The 23,132-nt window shown below is 38.5% G+C and overlaps 1 protein-coding gene across 1 annotated transcript in view; it reads left to right on the top strand.

Moving 5' to 3' along the window:
• The window catches only part of LOC101857218 (intersectin-1), a 67,497-nt gene that overhangs the window by 23,856 nt on the left and 20,509 nt on the right, over positions 1 to 23,132 (top strand). The window contains exons 28-39 of the mRNA XM_035969729.1: positions 861 to 2,309; positions 3,901 to 3,928; positions 4,804 to 4,925; positions 6,489 to 6,599; positions 7,412 to 7,487; positions 7,867 to 8,049; positions 17,656 to 17,774; positions 20,177 to 20,283; positions 20,882 to 20,957; positions 21,417 to 21,524; positions 21,978 to 22,076; positions 22,883 to 23,050. Of these exons, the coding sequence (XP_035825622.1) occupies positions 861 to 2,309; positions 3,901 to 3,928; positions 4,804 to 4,925; positions 6,489 to 6,599; positions 7,412 to 7,487; positions 7,867 to 8,049; positions 17,656 to 17,774; positions 20,177 to 20,283; positions 20,882 to 20,957; positions 21,417 to 21,524; positions 21,978 to 22,076; positions 22,883 to 23,050 (2,646 nt within the window). The remainder of the gene's footprint in view (positions 1 to 860; positions 2,310 to 3,900; positions 3,929 to 4,803; positions 4,926 to 6,488; positions 6,600 to 7,411; positions 7,488 to 7,866; positions 8,050 to 17,655; positions 17,775 to 20,176; positions 20,284 to 20,881; positions 20,958 to 21,416; positions 21,525 to 21,977; positions 22,077 to 22,882; positions 23,051 to 23,132) is intronic.

Below are 23,132 nucleotides of genomic sequence, written 5' to 3'. Positions count from 1 at the left end.
GGGGGTTGAACACCTTTCATTTCCATTTGAAAACAAATTTCTGCGTAGATGGTATTGAAAAACGTTGGTCAAAGGCACACAAATTGTAAATGTTCGGTTCCCAAGGATACTCAAGCTATGGAAGTCCTCGAATTTTGACGGCCATTTTCTCACTAATGTTACGGCTGATACCAGGTGATCCCTGCTTCCTTCTATTGCAATTATCTGGACTTTTATTTAAGATAGATGGATATTTTTTTCAACAGAGCAAGACAAATGAACAAGCTTTAAGATGATATCAATAATTCCATGTTTAAAAAAATTGATGTTCGCCAGAATCCACGGCGTCGTGACACATATTCCTATTGTAATTAATTATTTTCTTGGGGACCACATTTCTGTTTTTGATTTCTCTTTGGTGATTGGCCTACCAAAATGCATTAAAGTTTGTGTAACTTTTTCAGTACTCCTGCTTTAGGTTGTGGTTGCTGTTTTGTTCTTGGCGAATAATTCATTTAGGACATTCTTTTTCTTCTCTATCCATAACATTGCAAAGTCTCTTTTTTACTTTTCATGTGTACTAGGTTTGCATGCACTGCTTATATAATTTGCGTGTAGTGTTGGCATGGAAGCTTTTTGATTCCTCAGTTTAGCCGTCTGTTCACCATTGTGACTTTTTTTTTCATTCTTTAAAATCACAGCGTTTGTCCTAGATTTCCAGTGCATGGTTTCTTTGTATAACTTTCCTCTGGGAGTGCTAGTAAAGGTGTTTTTGTTTTTTTCTCAAATACCATAAACATCACTGTACCTGTTGTCTTGCTTTTTAATGTTGGAAAGGGACCTTTAGTAAATGTTTTATGTTTTCATTCTAACTCCGCCTTTTGCAGCCTGATAAAGCTCCTCCAAATTCAACGAACTCAGATTCTCTCTTCGGTGACTTTGGTGGCAATGATCCTTTTGGATCAGATATTTTGTCATCCGCCTCAAACCAGCTGGATGATCCATTCGCCGGGGCAGGTTTGGATCCCATGGGTGACCCGTTTGCCAGTGTTTCTGGGACAGCAAGTTCCACAAATGATATGTTCAGTGCAGTTGCTTCACCTACAAGTCCCATGGATGACATGTTTGGCTCCACCACTGCGTCTGCCATAAGTCCGGTGGACAACTTATTTGCCAGTGCTGATCCTGCACCAACATCTTCCTCCTCATCAGCTTTTGGCTCGGATCTACTCTCAGGATTTGGTGACATGAGTGGTGCTTTTGGTTCAACTGGGAGTGCTTCCTTGAGCACGGAGACCAAACCCACTCAGTCTGTGTCATCTGCTATTCTGTCTGATGGATCTGACACCACTGTGTCTACCGCTACACCTATGTCAGAGAATGTGTCTAACTTGTTGAGCAATTTAACCTTGGCGAAGTCGGAAGAAAGCAGTGTTACTGCAGTCAAGTCAGAGAATCCTCCTGACATTTTAGGGACTACTGCATCTGGCACGGAACTGCCTGCTGAGGAAGGAGGTGGAGAGGATCGCTTTGCCGCTTTAAGTGGGCTGGATTGGGGAGACCTTGGAGTGGATAATAGTAATGATAAGCCTCAAGGAGGACTCTTGGATGCCATAGCACCTTCTCCAACCACTGCGGCATCAGGTGTCAAGAAAGACGAGGCCTCGGGTGGTGTTGATGCATTTAGTACCAGTGAAGATCTCTTCGGAGGAGGGGACCCATTTGGAAAAGGGGGCTCTGCTTTAAGTAATGATGATCCCTTTGGCAAAGAAATGACCACTGCTGTCCTTGAAGGTTTTGGAGCTACAGCAGAAAAGGAAAATGTTCATGATAATGCGCCGTCTGACAAGCCGGCTCCCGCTCCAGAAGGTTCAGATCCCTTTGCTGGCGTATTGTCAGCACCAGTCTCTCAGGGTGACCTAAAAGGTTCTGGTGTGCTTGGTGGTGTAGATTTTGGCCTGTTTGACGGTCTTGACCAAGGCACCAGCCAGGAGAAATCATCCTCTAAAAATGATGACCTGTTCTCTCTGGACCTAGTGGCTTCTCCGACAAGTGCCAAGCCTCCTCAAAGTACTTCCAGCCTCCCAGATCTGGTAGCTCTAGAGCAGGATGCCCTTCAGAACAACTCGCTGGAGATTAAACTCAAAGATGGGATCATCACTAAAGACAACCCAGCCCTCAGCTCTGCCGCTATGGAGTCGATGACCACACAAGTTGACTCAGGCATGGGTAGAACTAGAAGTGGGTCAAGGCGAGCCCCACCCCCACCAGTAGCCAGTGCCGGAACTGCTCCTTCTGCTCCGGACAAAAATGCTGGGGTATCTCTCAACGTTTCATAAGATTGCCACCCCCCTCTGCCCTGCCCACCTGCTACCCTCATTACAAGCCTTAAATGATTATTGATGTTGAATCCTTCCCCTGCACTTGTTGAACAGTGGGGAGAGAATGTGAAAAAAAAAATTGTCAATCGTACACTATAGGTACTTTAAATCTAACCCTGTTTCACTTGTTTTTTTGTGTGAATGTGTTTCTCCCTTCCCCTTATAAGAGCTTTCCTTTTGTTCCATTATGTATTTGAAGGTTAATATAGGACTTTTTAAATCAAGCCTTTGTGACACTTCTGTCATCAGCCTACATAGTAGGAAGATAGACCAGAAAGAAAAATGTTGATAGAAAGTTGAGGTCAGATTATACTGATGTAAAGACAATAGTTTACAGAGAAGGCACCGATACTGTATTGATTGGTTCTTTCTTCTTTTTTCCCAAGTTAACTTATTTCATTTAGTCCTGATTTTATTATTGTATATTGTATTAACTTACCCTTTTCCTTAGTCATTTGTACTTACCTCTCTTTGATTGTTTAGTCACTTAAATTTTAAATTATTTGTATTACAGGGTTGGTTGAAGAAGAAATCTTTCAAGTTATAATTTACACATACTGCACAATCTGACAGTCAATAACCTTCTTGCCTGAATCAGTTTATTCCTGTTTGTTCCCAAGATTACCCAGTTTTTCCGCGTTGCATATTTCGTCTCGTTTCTTCCCCCCCCCCCCCCCCCCTTCTTTTTTGTTGTTGGGTTGTTTTTTTAGGAGAGGAGGGGGGGGGGTTGTTCTGTCCTCTCATTTGTAGCATCTTGTCCCAAGTGAAACAGTTCTGCGGCGAATGTCAAGAATGAACTAAAACCAGAATTTTAAATTTTAGAGTTGTTCAATTTGGGGTCACGGGTTTCGAATCGCGCTAAATTATTTTGTTTCACTGCATGAAACTTTCCATGCTAGTCACGTTCAATTTTTTTTCTGCTTTGAGTAGCAGTCATGAAGATATTCTTCTCTGGATGACAAATGAATTATGGATAACTGTTATAGTATGTCCTTGTGGGGCTGATGAAGTCATTCTTTTTGTCATGAGTTTATCAGCGGTTTGTAGTCTTTCCTCCCTTCCCATTTTGAATTTGTCATTTGCTTGTTCTTTTTATGGCCCTGCTCTAGATGGTATGAAGTTTTACAGGTTAACTATGGTCTTTTCATTATATTATGTTTGAAGAGACACTACTTTTACAAGATTTTACTTTCGGTACCTGTTGCTATTTTATATCATAATGTCCAATGTCAATTGCTGCTTGGGTTTCACCTTTAAAGTTAATCTCTTTTTTGGGCATCATACATACCAGTAATGTAGGGGCTAGCATGAGGACAAAAAAAGTTGAAATATGAGACTGTACTACCAAAAACTTTACCTGATCAATGTAGCTGAATTTTTTAAAGACCTCTAGTTAACATCGATTTTTTTAAAATGCGTAATTGTCAAGAGTGGATAATCGTTTCTTCAGTATATAGATTTGGGGGGAGGGAGGGGGGAGTGTTATTCCTTTCTTTTGCCTTTTCAATAATAGTTTGCTTTGTATTTTCTTTTGTTGCAGCCCGAGCAGAAAAGCACCAAGAAACCAGGTAAGGACATGTTTCTTCTGTGTGCTCATAATTATGTTGTCATAGGAAACATCTTAAGCACACAGCACTTCCTTCACTTCATCTATCCTGTAGACTGGATGTCTGTCGGGCGCTTTTGAAGATTTGGCCACCAGCTTCTTCCACTCCTTCCAGTCTTCAGCTTTCCTGAGCATGTCTTTGAGTTCCAGGCCTGTCCATTCCTCTATGTTGTCCTCTGAACTCTTCTTCGGTCTGCCTCTGCTCCATTTTCCTTGGACACTGCCTTGCAGGATCATCTTGGCAAGGCTGGATGAACGGGTGATGTGTCCATATCATTGCAGTTTGCATTTCCTGACCAGAGTGAGAAGGTCAGCATAGGGTCCAATTTCATTTTTGATTCGTTGTTTGACTTCATCATTTGTGATTTTTCGGAAGCATCTCATCTCCACAGCTTTGATCCTTCTTTCAAGGTCCTGGTTTCACACGCATAAACTGTACTGATTTAGGAAAAATTTTATAGGGTCTCCATGATTTGTTGATTACGATGAACACCCCACAGTTGCTGTGGTGTAGACTATTTTGTTCTCTGAAATATAGAACATAATGTTATTGGTTTATCTAGGTGATGAAATTTTTTATTTGTTCATAGTATCCATTGTAGGGTTTTAATGAAAAATATGGAGCTTTTTTTTACTTCTTCCTTTCATGAAATACGATGATAATATTCAGAAGCAGCACCTTTTGCCCCCTGGCCTTGAGGTGGGACCTTGAAAATCCATGCTCAAATTTGTGGTTGATGCATTAGCACATTTTCAAATATGCTCACATCTATTGGTTGAGGTATACAATATGTAGACTGTAAAGATAGATATTTTCCTTTTTTTGTTCTTCGACAGAGATTGCTCGGGTAATAGCACCCTATGTGGCAACTGGCACAGGCCAGTTAAGTCTTGAGACTGGCAATTTGATCAACGTGCGTCAGAAAAGTCCTCGTGGCTGGTGGGAAGGTGAACTCCAGGTACAAAATATCATCTCGCAAACCCCGAGTAGCTTAGGTAGTTGGTACTTGTGTTACGCGCTATTTACTGATTGGCGCAATTGCGTGTTGTAACGATCGTATAATTGCGTGGCAATCTTTAGATAGCACTGCACGTTTTAACAATAGTATAATTGTATCATTCTTGTGGGCCCTTCAGTTTCATACGTTATTGTTAATTTTAATTTTCATATTTTTACACTTTTGAAAATATATGTGAATGTTCCTTGATGTGAAGCTCACGTGGCCTAGAGGTTAAGGTGTTGGCCTCTTATTCAAATGTCCTGGGTTCGAATCCAGGAAGCAACGGAAAATTTTCTTCTCTAATATTGTCTCTTTTCACCTCCTTTCCTGCTCTCTAGCAATGTTCTGTCATCTGCTTTGGTCTCCTCTTTCTGCCCCCACCCTCTTATCTCCTTTGCCCCCTTCTCTGGGCTTCTGACTCTTTCTGCAGCCTTTCTACTGCTACTCCTTGGCTCCTTCTTACTGTTGTCTTTCAGCCACACCCCTGATCTTCTGATAGGAAAGATCTACACCTAGCCTTCTCGGATAAGGGTGAAAAATCTTTGAGGGCCCATGTTTAAGTTGCGCACGTAAAAAATCCCTTGGTGGTCTAAAATCAGTAAGAGTAGGCTTCAGCCGCCACCCAGGCAAAATTCAAAATTTCCTACCAACTGAAAAAGTTTAATGTGTCTCGTGCGCTCATATGACCTTATGCATTTGCGAGCGCAGCAAAACACCAAATAAAAAACAAGTTCCTTGGTGTGAGTAAAAGAATTAAGATGGAAGTTAATTTTTTTTTTTTTAATTTCAAAAATATAAAGTATTAACGCAATCCTCAGATTGACGCACAATTATACAATCGTTAAAATGCGCAGTGCAATCTTAAGATTACTGCACAATTATGCGATCGTTAAAACGCACTGCGTCGATCAGTAAATTGCGTGGAACACTTGTACTGAATGTGTCCCCTGGTTTACTACTGAGGCAATGATCATATGTTGTTAGTTATTTGGCTTTGTGAGTTTTAAAAATCAATTTCAAGTTTCCAGGCTTGTGAACTTTTCTTTTCTTTTTTTTTTTGTTGTCTTGTATAAAAGTGTCATGAACAGCTGTTTGTCCCCCATTTGCTTATTGTCTAGAGGAACAAGTGGACTACCTTGGTGATATTTTTGCTGTTTAAGTAGGTTACAGTTATAATGAGCAATTTCTGTTTTAAAAAATTCTGCATGATGACCATGTTCCTGACCAGAGGCTATGAGTGAGCTGCTTCAGCGGAATTATTTAGTTACTTTTGACCTTCACATAGTCTTTTCCGGGATGTGAGTAGAGCGTTTCATTAATTTGCAAAGAGAAAAAGCACCCACCTCAAAGGGTAGTAACAGCTATACAAAACAAATTATCAAAATATAAAATGGTTGCAGTTAGTTCACCATCTGTTTCAAATATTATGGCTTTTTGTTGCCTGTGTTGGAGGTTCTCCTTGATCGTTTTGGAGACCATGTCTCAGTGAGAGATTCTCTACCAGCTGTTGTTCTTTCGTAGGTTCGGGGGCAGAAGAAAAAGATTGGATGGTTCCCAGCAAACTATGTCAAGCTCTTGGGCTCAGCTAGTGCAAGGTCCACCCCAGAACCTACTGCTGCTGGCGGTCTTATGGTGAGTGGAAATTGATGTGTTGTCCTCTCAGGAAGGAAAGACATACTTCCATTATAGATTGTCATGATAGCTCTGAGAGCAAGCCCTGGTTGCAATTGTCAAACATTTTTTTTATTTGCTTGTGATGAAAGTCAACTGAATACTCCAAATCTATGATGGATATTGAGGGTTCAAATATAGGGTAATTGAGTTTACAGGTAATGTGTCTTCTTTGCCCTGTATTTGTTATTGAACCAAAAAAATTAAACTTAAGCATTCATGGGCACTGGTCAATAGGACACCTTCACACTCTGAATTATTTTTTTACCACTCTGTATTCATTTTTTGAGAAAAGGGGTGACCTTTAATTGATCAATCACCTTATTCTCGTCCTCTCACACATCCATCTTGAATGATCTGATTAGGATGTATCAGTCCTTGTGTTTTATTACAATGTATGTGAGAATAATAGCATTTCTACTTACCGTGATGTTTTGTTACAGATCAATGTTTTTAAGAATAAGTAAGTGGAGGTCAATATTTCCATAGTGTGTTTAATTATACAATTTTAGGGAACGAAACATTGAAGAAAGCAACTGAATAGTCAAGGTTTTAGAGAATAGCAGATCATCCTTCCAAAGCTTCGTTTTTCTATTTATAAAGAATGCCATATCGCCTATGAAAGTTACTGACTTTGAGTAGTGAAATTGGACTTCATGTTTGTGATGTAAAATATTTATAGGAGGTCTGTTATTTGTTTTTAGAGATGATAAATGTCCTTTACTTTTGTAGGTTTTTATTTTTTTATTAGCTGAATGTCTTTCTATTTGTAGGTTGGATCACAAGGCAGCCGCTCAGCCACTCCTCAGAGCATTGCCAGTCAGGATGGCATGCAAGGGATTAATCAGCGTAAGTTGCTTTTTACATGTCTTCGTATCTTGAAAACATTTGCAGCTCTTAGTCAAGAAACTTTTCAAACCCAATTTTGAATTAGTGAATTAATGAAACTATTTTCTACTCTTGAAGAGAGGAGACTCTCTTAGGGTAAATGGGAATTTATAAGTTTTACTTTGATCAGCAGAACCCTCTAGGGAGGGACAGTAATGTTGCATAGTCATAATTGTGAAAAAACAGTGATGCACTTTAAACATGGTAAATTTTGATAGGAAAAGTAACCATAAATAATATGGCTGTTGGGTTAAGAAGATTACATAGTCTAAATATGAAGTTAGGTAATATTTTTTTACGTTTTGAATGTGTCTCAAGCTTTTTCTTCTCTCCTTTTCAGAGGAGACAGTGGTGGCCCTCTATGCATACACAGCTCAAAATGATGACGAGCTGACATTCCAGAAAGACGCAGTCATTACAGTCCTCAGCCGAGACAACCCTGACTGGTGGAGTGGTCAGCTGGACGGCCAGACCGGGGTGTTCCCATCAAACTACGTCACCCCGAACCCTCAGTCTCAGTCGTGTGAGTAAACGCTTTGTTTATCTGGTCTGTTTACATCATGGCTTTCCCCATACAACTCCTTTTCTTTTCTGTCACATGGTTCTATTTGCTGTGCTCAAGTGGCTGTTAGGTCTCAAGTAATTTTTTAAAAGTACAGGCACTCCCGTGGTTACGGTTTCCTCCAACTTCAAACATCCAGTTGTTTGGAACTAACCTCAGAAAGGCTTTCTTTCATATAAAAAAAGATCCTGCACTACTTTGTATGGCATTTCAATATGTCTTGTATTATTTCTTCAATTTACACGTGCATCATATGCACTTATACTGTCTAGAACATTTGATGGACTGTGGAACGGTCTTCCTACTTGTGCCATGATTCCCCTTTCAAAGAGACATTGTAATGGACTTGAATTGTATCCCGGGCTTTCCTGTACATGACCTGTTATTGCTGTCTTGTTAAGCTTAGCGAAGGCCTAGATGTTTCTCATCTTTCTTGTCTTCTTTCTGTTAGATCTGTGGTGGTGTGTTATCAGGAAGTATTCCTCAGGAATGCTATTGGTTTTTCAAAATTTCGAGAAATAACTCGTAAGGTTAGTACTGGTGCAAGTATTTATTCATTTTTGTATGATGCTTTGGGCATCAGCTGGCAAGTTTGTCATTCAGAAGACAATGATGCAACTTGTGCCAGAAACACGGAGCACAGTACACAGTAACTGTCTTACACTTGTACTTCCTCATTCTGTTCTTTAGAAGGCGTGCGGTGTTTATGCTGTGAGCTTGCTGTAACAACGAATCTCCTTTGTCTATTCTACAGGACAGCAAGTTTGCAGCTGAGCACCGCACTGCACAAAATCACACCATCACTGAACTGCTGTACTGCTGTGCAAGTCTTCTCTCCGTCACTGCTTTCCTGGATTCACTTCTATGCTACAAACTTATTTAGTAGTATTGGTTATTTGTTTAGCCAAATAGTCTTTCAAAAGTTTTTACGTCTGTTGTGTTATATTTACAGGAGTGAGAGAAGTGAGATGGCTTTTTTTTTCCTTTTTTTTCTTTAAGAAGTACGTTTATAAGAAAATCAAAATGATATCATTATGCACAACTGTTAGGAATAATTATAAAATAGTCTTGGGGAGACATTGGGATGACGTTTTATAGAAAGTTCTACTTCGAATTTTAAGTGCAGTGGTCTCTGGCTAATAGCACACACTTCGATGACAAGAAAAGCACGCTGTTATGCAAATGTTTATGAAGAGAATTTCAGAGCGAACCACCTTACATCTGATCTCTTGTGATGAGTTGCATCATTGAGCTCAGCTCGCCCTGAGGTGCGAATTTTTCTGGGCAGAGAGATCACAGACAATGGCCATCATGATTATGTCACATCCCTATCACACTGTTCATCCACCACTCATGGCTAGTCACTGGCTTTCCTTATTGCACAATTGTCTCATTACTTTTCTCTATTTGCCATTTTCTCCCTGGCTAAGCTGCAATGTCAAGAAATGAAAGAGGGCATGTGGTATTTTCTTTGCTTCCATCAGTCTCATGGGAAAGGAGTCATTTTAGGACTGATCTATTTCTTACTCTAATGAAAAACGATTGTGCTTTTCGGCAGAGTTTTTGAGGTTTGAAAGGTACACTTATACATGATAATTATATACAAGAATTTCGTTTCCACGCTTTTTAAAAGTGGATCGTGCTTTTATCCTGTGTGCTATTAGCTGGAGACCACTGCACTTTGTTTTGTTTGTTGTTTGTTGCATCTGTTTCCTTCTTTGCCCTTAACACCCAAAGATGTTGATGAGAGTTATGTTGTGAGTGTCCCCTTAAATAGTTCGCAGAAATGATTAATTTTGAAACAGTTAACATTTCTGTTGTTTTAAGAACCTTGGTTGACTTGCGTTAGTTTGTGCCATATGCCATATAGTTGTAAAACTTGGTTACAGGTTGTTGAACTGGTCTTAATATGTGCTGGTACTTAAAATAATGAGTGGTGCTTAGTCTGCTTTTGTATGCAGTACTTGAAAGCCATTGTGTCCCTCCAGTTTTACTCAGTGACAGCAGGACAGTACCACGTTTTCATTCATCTATTGACCAGAATAGCAAGGCTAAGAGTAAGAATGAATTTAAGATAATGAGTTGGAAGTTTCTTTCTTTTTTTCTTTTTTTTTTGAAGATCCCCATTGTAAAAAGAGAAGAATTGAAGCAGTTCCCTCACCAATTGTGTTAACCTTTAAGTTATTTCAATTTTTGATAATTTAAAGAAACTTTTTGCCCAATGATTGATTCTTGCTATGAGGATGGAAGGTCTTTACGACTGTTTCGAGTTTTATGAGTGTATCTTTAGGACTCGACAATAGGTTTACATGGTCCGATCTCTGAAGTACATACTGACTTCCCTTGTGCATTCTTCACTAGTGACAAAAAACTTTGTCAAAATATTTTTTTTTTAAATCTGGTTCTTAGGCAACTCAGAATGACTGAAATAATGAATGTTTTCGGGATCAGAATAAAGAGGAAGACTATTTTGATGTAGTCCGACTAAAATCTACCACGAGTAGAGGCTCGAGTACTGAAAGGTTCGTTTTAAAATTGAGAAGGACTGTCCTTGTGTTTTTACCATTTGGACCAGCATTTTGTCTTCTTCATTCCCTTTTTTGCTGCTGTCTTTTATGTTTCTGTACATTCCTGCTGTATTCATCTTTACTTTCTGTACCGTCCCTTATGCTGAAATACACTGCGTGGAGTCTGCAGGAAGCATTTTTCTTACTTTTCTGTTCCTTAAAAAAATGTTTTTTGTCCTTTTCTTCTTAGAACTGGATTTCTGTCTCAGGCGTAATATCCCTGGAAGTGCATGAAAAATAGGTTTTGTAACAGTATTTTTTAGCCTTTGAACGTACACGATTGTTGTACTTTCATCCTCAATGGAATTTATGTCCAGCTAAATCAGAAGAACCTTCGACATCCATTGTTTGCCTCAACTGTAAAATGTCTTAGAAATGTTCTTTGGTATTTTTTTAGCTGATTGCCTTTGATTTTAGAGCTCTGATCATTAATACTCTGTAGACTTGTGATATTCCTAATACCCACATTGCCCTGTTGTTATGTTTCCTGTCTTTAGATTTGTAGTGTGAGCCTCAATAGACTCCTTAAAAATAATCAGCATCTTCTGTAATTTATCAGTGTTCTTGTGAATGATGGTATGTAGTTTGAAATCACTGTGTTTAGCTTAGTATGTAAACAAGGTCTCCATATACATGATTGGGAGGTCAGTTTTTACTTAAACATTTGTGTTAGATGCAGCATTCATTACGATGTGTTTTTTCCAATTTTGATATATTTATGTGGTTGTCAAAGTTGGGAGACAGTATTTCCAGCTTGTGATTTTGTGGCTGCAGTGTCACTTTTGCTTAACTTGATGTCCTCAGCAGAAGTTTACAAAGTTCAGTCTCAAACCTGTTGTGTATTTAGGGTTTGGAAAAATGCCCTGTGCACTTGAAAAGTTCTGATCATGTTTTGAACTTCGGGCTACTATTTGTGTTCTCATAGGGTGTCAAAGTGTTCATAAGTAGATACGATACCATTTACATGTGTAACTGTACTTTTCCTTTATAAAGCAAAGAAATATTAGAACCAAAGGTTTGAAAGAGAGCTACAGTATTTGAAAAAGAATTCATGAAAATTTACAAATTGTAGACAATTAATTGCTGTGCATCATATATTGCAAACATCAGTAGATTGCTGTTGTTTCTTTTGGGCATTCATGTTTGGCATAGTCTATAGAGCGGTGCTAAATATTTTGTAATTCTGAGTTATGTCAGTGTTTGATCATCCATCTTATTTTGGTCTGATAATTTTGACCTAGCGGAATAGTGAAGATTTTCCTGCAATAATTGTCATATATTGGATTTATATACGAGTCTAGAATACTGAAATTTTTTTCCTTATTTGTGTTCTTATTTAATGTTTTACGCACCAGATAAATGTACATGAAGACTCAGTAAAAGAGTAAAAAATGGCAATTATTTTTTCAATTAAATAGTATAACTTCAAAGGAGAAAATCTACTATGTCATGTGCCATGCTATGAATAGTGATGATTGAGGGCTTTCAGTTAGATTGAATCAGCTATTAAAATGACGAAGAAACTTTTTTTTTCAATTCATGCAAGTTAGACTAGAGGGAGGAAACCGCACTGTATATCTGTGTGGACTGTGTAAATACACAGGCCCTGGATAAAACAAATCACCTTTATCGAGGTATTTTTGGTCAAAGGTATGCAATATTACCAGAATAATAATGTGTGTGCCTAGTCAAATTCACGAAGTTCAAATCGTTTTACTGCTTATGTTTACGTTTCAGTCAATAAAGTGATACTTCCAGGGCTTTATCTAGGTTCCAGAATGTGACTTTGTGCTCAATATCTGACTGTTTAGACACCATGGAGTGGAATGTATTGCTCGTGTGACTGCAATGGTTTCTTCCCTATGAATTACTGAACTAGTTTATATGAAACATCATGATTTTCAGCTTTCAGTGAAGTTGCCAGCCAGATTTTATGCTTAAATTAAACATAATCAAAACTGTTTGCCTGCGTTTGTAGACATTATTGTTATAATGGGTTTCAGTGAGGTCCCTTCTCTGCTTTCTTGCAGTGAGGAATATTTGCCCCCATACTACATGCGACATTGATCTCATAGAATCAAAGCTAGCAAGGGTGTATGTCAATTATGCAAATACAATTTGTGACGGGGTTGAAGAAACGGAAGTGAATTTTGATTTTCTTGTGTTTCTATCTTTCTTTATCATTTTAAATGACCGGTGTCAGTCCTTTATAATATTCGCTTTGCCAAAATTCTTTTCGCTCTCTGAAATTGCTGGGTTTGATAGATGAATGGTTTATTTGAGAGTATGCTCTGATTGGGAAGTTTTCTCCATTCCCCGTCTTATGTTTGTTTATAGAAGTAGGAGAGCTATTCAGTCTAATACAGCAGGTGATTGTCTCAAATTCATGTGTGTTTGGAGCATAGCATCCATTTCGGTTTAAGATTCACTCCAAAGTTCACAGAGGTGACCAAGTTTTTTGTAATTCATCTGTTTAATTTTTCACCCTGGAACCCTGAAATCAGACAGATCAGTTTGCAGTGTGTAGGTTGCAACTTTTTCTTTCTGAGGAGCAAAGCAGGTACCTTATTTTGTTCACCCTGACTGCCCTTTTTAAACCCCAAGTTTTTGGTATTGATTCCCAGTATTGCAGTTCTTTTTTTATCATAGCTCTTCATATCCATCAGTGATAGTCTCCACAACTTAATCTGAGGGGTTGTAGAAAATTAAGTCAACACCATTTTCAATTCATGAGCTAGTATCTTATCCTTTTGCCCCTGCTGTCTGCTGTCATATTTAGCTTTTTTTTAAAGACTTATTAGAATTTTGATACAAATATAAGCAGTTTTTGGTCCATCTGAAATATTGAGTGTAGTATAGAAATTCAGTGAGTGTTTTTGAAGCACCGAGTGTCTCTTTCTCCTCCAAGTACTTCAGCAAATTAAGAAAAAGATTCGAAGTGAAAATGTTTTCCTTACTAACTGCTATCATGATTCTTTTCTTCCTGTACTGCTTATTCTGTGTCTAACCTCTTCCTGCATTATAATTTGCTACCATTATACATTATATCTGTAAGATGACAAAGGTTATCTCTGAAGGTGACCAGCTCATTACCGATTACTAACCCTGTGTAAAGTCTTTGTTTTGTTAATTGTTCCAAATGCACTAGGAATGATTTTTGTGGTTGTCATCATATATCATCATAAATAAAGTCCTGAGAGCTGTAGGGTATTACGCCCAAACCAATTGGCAACAAAATACTACAACAACATTGCCTGGTTAACTTTCTCTAGTTATTTGCCTATGGATATAACCTTGATGGTCCAACATTCCTGACCTGTAAAAATATGTGAATCGTGTGTTTTCTCAAAGGTAATTTCAAAAAACGATTGGAGTGCTTTTTCTCCCTTCCATCCTAAGTTCTAGCCTCAAGTAGAAGTAGGAATTCTCGTGCGTGTTGTGTGTGCTGGACTTGTTTCAGATCTTTATCTTGTAGCTCTGTTGAACTGATGTTGTGCTTTAGCAGTTTAGCCTTCTTTGAATATGTTGCATTTGGTCGCAACTCAGGTCAAGACATTTGATACATTTCTATCTATTTCTCGAGATGACTAAACTCAAGAAAATATCTTAGCCTTGATTCATTTCATTTGTTTTGTTGGTGTGCAACTTGTCAGAGCAGCAAATATGTCCACACCTATAGCTTCTGAGGTAATAATGAGAAAGTGTGTTTGTATTCATGGCTACATGAAATTGTTTTCCACGGTTTCATCCATGATTTCATACCGTCAATTCTTTTTTATTGGTGTCTTCATGAAAAATAATCAAGTTGCAAAATTGGTGTCAGTCATCTCTGCTATTCCTGTACTGCTCCTGATTCCCAAGTCCATCCCTTTGTCCCTTGTGTTACAACCTGAGTTTGTTGCTTACTGCCTTCCCTCTGTGTGCAATATCCACCTAGTGTTGTAAATTTATCTGCAATCACTTTGCCAGCCAAGAGTTAGCGCATTTATTACGGATATATTTGGAGCCTGAATTTATTTACCAGTATGTAGCTTTACACTCCTCTCTCTTTTTTTTTTTAAGCCTGGCAACGCTAACCTATAAAAGTCATATTACTGTGTTTTCACTTTTTGCAAGTGTATTATAGCCAAAGTTATTAACTATTTTTCATGGAGTGTAAACCGAGAAGGATTTTTAATGACTATTGTTATAAATATACCCAACATATTCTGGTATCTGATAAGGGATTCTTTATCGTTAATGATTGTGTTGCTTATGGCCATATTATTTTCAGGGTATTTAGTTTGCACTTCTTGTGAATTCAAACTACTATTTATTTTGATAGATTCACATATTTATCTGAAATGGAGTGAAACTACCCGTATTTGACTTCTCTTCCCTGCTTTACGTCCAATACCGATCACTTTTTGCAGTTTTCATGTGCTGTTTACACCAACCCTAAGTTATTCTGTATAGAATTAGATGTTCTTGCCCTTGAACAGTAAGATTTAATTGTCCAAGCTCATTAGCGTTGTTAGCCTCAGTCTGGTTCCTTGTGTAACCATTTAGAGTCAGAGGATAAACCTGTCACCGAGGAGGCTCACGCATCCTTAAATGTTATGATGTTTGTTTCCTTATCATCTAGTGACATTGAAAAGGAGTTCTTTGAAAATTCTAGTGAAGTTCAGACCTTCTTTTACTTCAAGTTTCTTTCTTGTTTACCGCTCTAAATGGCCATTGGCATAGTTGTGTTACAGTTTGGAAGACTTATTTATTAGGAATTCATAAAGTCCTCCTGACAAGCTTCTTCCAGGTGAAAGATTTCTAGTATTTGGTAAATGTTGTTAGCTTGAAAATGTGGTAGAAAGTGCACATTTACTTTGTAGCCCATGTTTAATAGATACCGTTGTATTATTACTGTATAATTTATTATTAAAGAGCCTCAGCAAGATGACACTGTGTTGTTTCATTTGTTTTGAATTTTCCATTTGTTTGAATACGTATACTTCATCCTCATAAGGCTTATGTTTTTGTCTTGAGAATAATTTCGCTACTGCTCAATTGTCTCTTTCTGTATCTGTTATGTTCTTGTTTTTGGGCGTCCTAATGTTCCCCGGTGAAAATCTGTAGCCATGTGAATGTCATTTAGACAAGAGGTTAATTGTCAAAATGTGGTAAATTGTCCAGTGAATCTACATCCTTTTAATCCTGAAAACCTTATTTTCTTTCAGGGGGGGGGAGCGGCACCCCGAAGCTCCAGATTCAGCTCAAAACTATGGGCTTTAAGTTGTAGGCATTTTTTGCTTCTTCAGCCTCTTTTACTACTATTTCATTGCATAAAGAACCCCCTTAAGCCTTATTTCTTCCCATACCGGGCATATTTGTCACCACCATTTCCTCATAAAGTATATCTTTTATTTTTCTTTATCGTCCATTTTCTCGAAGCGTGGTTTTTCTATATACTTTTTTTAAAAATAACTCCACCATTATTCTTCCAATCTTCATAAAATTTTCACAGCATAAAGAAAAACAATATGATAACTGGGCAATTTAAAGCCTTTCATTCATGAAATCCTCGAAGCAAGTCTTGACTTTTGCTGTTTTTCTTAACCCTATCCGTACGCCCTGGGGTCATTTTGTACCCCCGGGGTTGCATTTCTTCACATTTTAGAATACTTCTAGTACAAAGATCTCTTTGAAACTTTCAGTATTTCTCAAAAAATCATTTTGACAGACTGCTATGCAAAGCGTTCGGATCGGATTAACGAGTAAATTTCCTCTTTGGAAAGTGGCACAGAGTTCCCCACGTCGTATGGATACGATAGTAAAACACAACGTACGGATAGGGTTAAACAAGATAAAGAATCATTTTAAACATAGTGCAAAAGGAAATTTGTTTAAAAATCATTCATTAGTTTGTAGAACCAGAGAACAGCATCAGTCTTCGGACTTAGCTGCTAGTTAGTGTACAGATGACAGATACAACCAAAAAATAAAGCAGTTGGTAGGTGGTTGTTCTGTATGGTTGTTCGTTTTTCTCTGTTCTTGTTGTCATCCATTGACTGGCAACATATTGTTATCTTGCAATCCCACAGTACACAACTTTACATGCACAAGATGAGGTGTGTCTAGCTAGTCGCTGTTCACATCCCAATGAAAAACTTTTGTTGTTGTTTCAATCATATTGATTTGATGGCAAGACCCTCTTCTGCATCGGGGAATACAATTTGTCCATCTGCCTTTCAATTTTCTTGTCTTTGTCCTCTGACTAAAATAACTTTGAAAGAATTGCAAACAACAGCCTTGTTCAGAGTATTAAGATTGTAAGAGCAGCTAAATCCAGCAGATTTTTGGAAGAAAAGGAGAGAAAAACACACTTAAATCTGCCTTTGCTCCAACCAGGGAATCTGCAATCGTGGATCTGTTTCCTCAACTACCTCTGGGAGCCATGCAGCTGCAGCACCATCTACTTCTGCGGTCATGATCATCATCAGCTCTATAGGCCAACATTATCATCGTTAAATTTGAAAATTCCAGTCTGGGAAGATATCTCTCTTTGCTCAACTGATAAAATGTCACAACACTCAAGTTGGGAAAGCAGTTTTGAATCAATGTGGATTGGGAACTCCAAGACCAGGAGTTGTTTTCATTTTTGTGATAGTTTGTCGCCTCCCTTTATACTAACGGGCGGTTTAATAGTGGGCTTCCGAACAAAAGATGTGTCTGGGGAACAAAGAAAGCAATATGATTGAGGGTGCGTGTTGGGAGTTTGGAAAGTGGTGCTGCCATTCACAGAATGATGCATTGATTCAAATCTCCTTCCCTGGTATGTCTTTCTCAAGTGTCTATAAATGCATTGAATTGATTTGTTATCAAACTGCAAAGTTACAGGACAATATAGCAGGCCTGGTGTCCTGTTGAGGTGATATTGGCTTGATCCACAGCATGGAAGGGATTTGAAAAGTGTTCTGATTGACTGGCCGACTAATAGGATTGTCTTCTCCTCTTCTGTACCTCTCAGGGATGAATGACAACGTTCAGGAGGAGCTGTCTAAACTAGAGCGAAAGCGCCAGCGTGTCATTCAAGAACTCATCAGCACCGAGGAGTCCTACAACTCTGATATGCTGATTGCCCTGGAGGTAATGTCAAAGATACGACTTTATAAATTTACGTCATTACCAGATCTGCAGCAGGTGAATGTCTGCAAAGAGATTTTTAAGTTCTTCTCACACCTCCTGTTTCTCAAGACTGGTTTTTCATTAGTAACAATGTAACAAGGACCCAGATTTTAATTAAGTCTGCAATAACCATAATTATTGGTGGTTGGTGGGTGCTGTTAAGTGCTGCTCCTTCTACTTGTTGTCAGTGTAATTATTGTCCTATTTAGTGATTGACAAAATGCAGCTATTTTTATGCAGGCCATAAACCACATCCCAAGAACAACTAGGTAACATTAACACTGTCTGATTTAACAATGAGAAGCTGCTGAGTGAGTAGTATGTTGACAAATTTTAAAAGCTGAATAAAAAAGAAATTGAAAGATTTGCCCCTAACATTACTCTTAAATTTTGTTTCCAAAATGATTTTCTGTTCAGATATTCAACCCCTGTCTGATTTTTTTTTTTTACCCTGGTTACTGCCTTCATTTCCTTTCTTTTAATCTGCCAGATTCCTCACAAGGAAATGCCTTTTGTACTTTGGCCCTTTGACCACAGTCTTCGGTTAATACTAGAGTGAACCTGTACCTTGTGGGCGACAAATTGTTCTTTTTTTTTTTTTTTTTTTTTCTTTTTTTTTTACCTACGTGCTCTGATGTCCTATCAAATATCAATAGTCCTAGTCTCTGAACTCTCTCTTCCTTCTTTTTGTGTTAATTAATTACACTCTTGTAAAATTGTGCCCTCTCGATTTTGGCTCGAGGATCCTGCGCCAGAATCTCTCCAAGCTCAATCGGACTCGAAAAGATTACTAGGGGCAAAGGATCAGGGAGTAGAATGCTGCCATTGTAAAGATCATAATCTGCCAACTTGCTATTTACAACCCGCTTACAAATACCCCCAACATACCTGCCACTATACTGTCTTCCCACTTAGCTCCTCTCTCCACTTGTCTTGGCCCGATAGAATAGGCTAACACTAACAATGTCACCTTAGCAGAGACTGAGCCCACCATTTCGGAACTTCATGGTGACCGTAAAGATGGTTCCAGTAGGGAACGGGATAGAGGGTGCCCACGTCCCTCGTGACTCATTGGAGCAGAGGAAGATAGGACTAACGCTAACAGTACTTAAACGAAATCCCTCATCATCACTCATCACCACTATTAATGTTAAAATTATCACCTCTCTCAGATCAATGACTTACATATATAATCCTGGAATCTCTATCCGCTATTACAGTTAATTGATATACTAAGTATGCATGTAATACACTATTGGACACAATCATATGCACTTTTTTCTACTAATCAGATGGCGTCAATCTCATATAAATGGGCAAGGGAGAAAAAAAAAAAAATTACACTCTTGTAACAAAAGTCTCTTACTGAAGCTAAACATAATTTAGCTTTTCTTTTTTCACAACACCGTTCAATGAGGAGGAAGCAGAGGTATACTAGTAAAGGAAAGAAGAAAGTGTCACATTTTCATATGAGAAATCATCTGGAGTCGTATAAACTTGATTTGGGGGGGCTCTCATGGTCTAGAGGTTACGGTATTCACCTCTCATTCAATAGGTCCCAGGTTCAAAACTTGACAGCAACCAAAAATTTTCTTCTCTAAAATTTTCTCCTTTCACCTCCTTTCCTACTCTCTAACCATACTCTGACACCTGCTTTCGTCTCCACTATCTGCCCCCCCCCTCCCCCTTTTTGCACCCTCTTGGCTCCTGACTCTTTCTATAGCCTTTCTTCTGCTACTCCTTGAATCCCTCTTACTGCTGTCTTTCAGCCACACCCCTGTTCTTAGGGTAGGTAAGATCTAACACCTAGCCTTCTTGGATAAGGGCGTAAAAATCTGGAAGGTCCCGTGTTCAGGTTGAGCCCTTTAAATATCCCTTGATGGTCCAAAATCAATATGAGTAGGCTTTGGCTGCCATCTGGGCGAAATTCAAAATTATTTTCTACCAAACTGAAAATGTTTGATGTGTCCCATGCACTCAAATGACCTCATGTTGTTGCGAGCGTTCTAAAACACTTACCAAAAAAGCCCAACAACATAAAACCTTTTGCAATGGTCTGAAATTTTGGGGCGGGTTTGGGGGTGGGGGGGTGGGGGGGTGGGGGTATTTAATAGAAAGTATTGGCAAAAAATGTTGGTCAAGTTTCTTTTCTCTAAAGGGTTTTTGTATTTCACTTGTTGCTTCTGTTCACTTGTTGTATTTCTCCGGTAGGTGGTTGGCTGGCTGGTGCTCTGGTGTGGTTTGTTCTTTCTTTCCCATGGTCCTTACTTTTTATTTCAGTGTCTTTCAAATTTAGTTCTCAAGTTGAACTTTTTACTTTCACTGTTGTCCTAACATCTCTCAACGTCTTTTTATGTCTGCAGGTGTTTAAGAAGCCATTGATTAGTGGTAACGTCATGCCAAAGGAACAAGTGAACCAGATATTTGTCAACTGGGAGGAGCTCATTGTGTGTAATAAAAAGCTGTTACAGTGAGTTCAATTAATGGGTTGTTTGTTGTTTTTCTGTTGTGTTGTAAATTACGATTCACTAACGACTCGACCACCGGTACTCTTTTAAAACAATGCAATGTATCTAGGACCATTTTTCACAGCCAAAGCCCAGCGCCCTTTGTACACTCAAATTGCAAGAAATGTTGATTTATTATCAAAAATGGCCGCTTTTCCTTCAGAGGCATAAATAGTTGGCATACATAACTTTCAGGTGTTAACGAGTCAAAGCTTCTTGTTTTTTACTGTAAGGTCAAGCTGAAGAACACAGGAAAAAGAAGAAGGAAAAGGAGTCCTCTTTATTTTTATTGTGTGAATCGCCATAATGGAATCTGTTGCAATTAGATGAATGTCAAACAAAATTGAAACCATAAGAATTTTTTAATCGAGTAAAAGCTACATTTAATTACCTGAACAGTAACAACTGTTTTGTTTTTCAGTTTGTTGCTCTTGGGTGTCTTTTTGAGAATTTTACCTCAAAGGTCATATACACTCTTACAGTGTGGTTATTTTATAGTACTGGCTTTTTTTTTTTTACTTTTAAAATGTGAGGCTAATTTGTCTTTCCTCTATGTTGCAGAGCCCTTCGAGTCAGGAAAAAGATGTGTGGGAAGAATGGAGTCATCTTCATCATTGGGGATATTTTATGTGAAAGTGTGAGTTTCATATGGAACAAATGTTTTTATCATCTCTAATAGTAATATAATATTCCTGTGGATAAAGTACCATCCACATATGACCTGTTTGCTAGGGAATATAATAAACAAGTTAATGTTTCTTCCACCTGAATTTCAAAAGATAACTCTGTCTTTACAGCTATGTTCTCCTTCACAGCAAGGACTTTTAATATTTTGATAAAGATTATGTGGATAGTGCACTTGCTCTTGGCTCTTGAAATTTTTATTTTGTTCTCTATGTGCAGAGTTAATTATTGAATGTTTGAAAGTAGGCCTACATTTTAGAAATGTTAAAAAGAAATCTAATGTACCTACATTTTGTTTTCTCATGTTGTCTCAGCCCCCTACTCTCCTACCCCATCTCACTCTCAAATATGCTTCCATTCATACTAATGTCATCATAATTTAAAGTATTTTCTCAAATTGTTTTGTCCCTAGCTCCCTCATATGAATCCCTACATGAGATTTTGTAGCTGCCAGCTATCAGCTGCTGCTGCATTGCAGAGAGCAGCAGAAAACAGCACAGCATTTCAAGAGTTTCATAAGGTAACAAAGGGTCACACCAACTTTGTTTTAGCCGCTTGAGTTTTTTGGGGGGGTTTTTTGTTTGCTTTTTACTTCGAACAAATACTCAGGTTTTTCATTTGAGCAATGTGGTGTACCCTAAGTATACAATACTGTCAATAAATCTAGAGGTCTCATCTCTTTACATATATGCAGAGTGCTTTCTGGATCACACATGAAGATTGATAACAAGCTTGATTTAAGATTGTTTACTGTAATTAAAAGTATATTATATGAGCTTAACAAGAAGTGTGGATGTAAATGTTTGCGATGGTTTCTGATGATAATAAGAGATTGCTCTGTAAGATGATCTTGACTTATATGTTAGGGCAATGAAGTTAATGTTCTCAAGGTGTCCATTGCATGTGATGGGAATATGTATGACTGTTCTATTTAGTGTTGTCTTTTTATCTGCCTTTTTTTTGTTCTCCACAGTTGTGCATGCAAAACCCGAAAGTCAAGGGAGTACATCTTAGTGGCTATTTATTAAAACCTATGCAAAGAATAACAAGGTACCCTCTTCTTATTGAAAAGGTGAGTGATTCTTTTACTAATTACACAAATTGAACGTTTACTTTATTCATATGTCAAGGATCTCTCTGGTGTATGTCTTCTTCCCCTCTTTGGGAATGACCTGAAGTTGTCTTTGGGCCATTTCCTAAGGGGGGATATCAACATGTTCTTATGCACGGTAGAATTGTAAATGGGCTTATTTATCAATGTCATGTTCATACTGTGCCAGAAAAAAATATAGGGGGAACTACTGTTTTTTCTTTCCTCATCCTTACTATCATCATTTTTCCTCACTTCCTTTTGTATGTTTGTCACTCTCTTGTGAACTGCTATTTCCGGGGTGCCTTGATAGTCGAAGCAGACTTTATGCTGTTGAGGCTAGAGAGGTGAGCAGAGTAAGCCTGATTCCCTGTTTTGACTTCCCTGTTGACATCCACCCCTTGGCGCTCATATGACCTTATGCAGTTGTGAGCGCTGTAAAACCTTACTAAAACAAACAATATGTCTTCTTCTCAATTGCGTCACACTTGAAGACCAGTATTTGTTGCATACTGGGCCATCCTGCTAAGTTCCTCATTTGGTGACTTGTTCAACTTGTCCTGTAGTGTTGATGGGGCTGGCTCTGTCTCATGTCTTAAGGTTGTTGCTAATTAGTGGAAAGAAAGAAAAGTTTTCTTCTTGTGACATTTCTTCAACTTACATGAAGCAGAGAATCTGATTTGTTTACACTTTGCTTTATGTTCTGTATCCCACTGCCAATAGAGAAACAGAGTGTGAAATTTAATGTTGAGTTTCATTTCTATCTCTCTCTCTCTCTCTGTGTGCAGATTCTGAGCAACACGCCGACAGAGCACGCTGACAGGAACAATGTGGAGGAGGCCTTGAACCTGGCTCAGGAGCTGTGCAACCAGGCCAACCAGTGTGTGAAGGAGAAGCAGAACTCTGACAGCCTGGAGTGGATCCAGTCGCATGTCCATTGTGACGGTCTGGCAGAGGTCAGAGGCTAGGGGGGAAGGGGAGGCTTTTTTGTGTGGTTTGGTTGTGTTTTGTGATGAAGACTGACTTTGTTTTTGATTT

Source organism: Aplysia californica, unplaced genomic scaffold, assembly GCF_000002075.1.
Source record: "Aplysia californica isolate F4 #8 unplaced genomic scaffold, AplCal3.0 scaffold00008, whole genome shotgun sequence".
Lineage (NCBI taxonomy): Eukaryota > Metazoa > Mollusca > Gastropoda > Aplysiida > Aplysiidae > Aplysia > Aplysia californica.
This window is presented reverse-complemented; position numbering and strand designations above follow the sequence as displayed.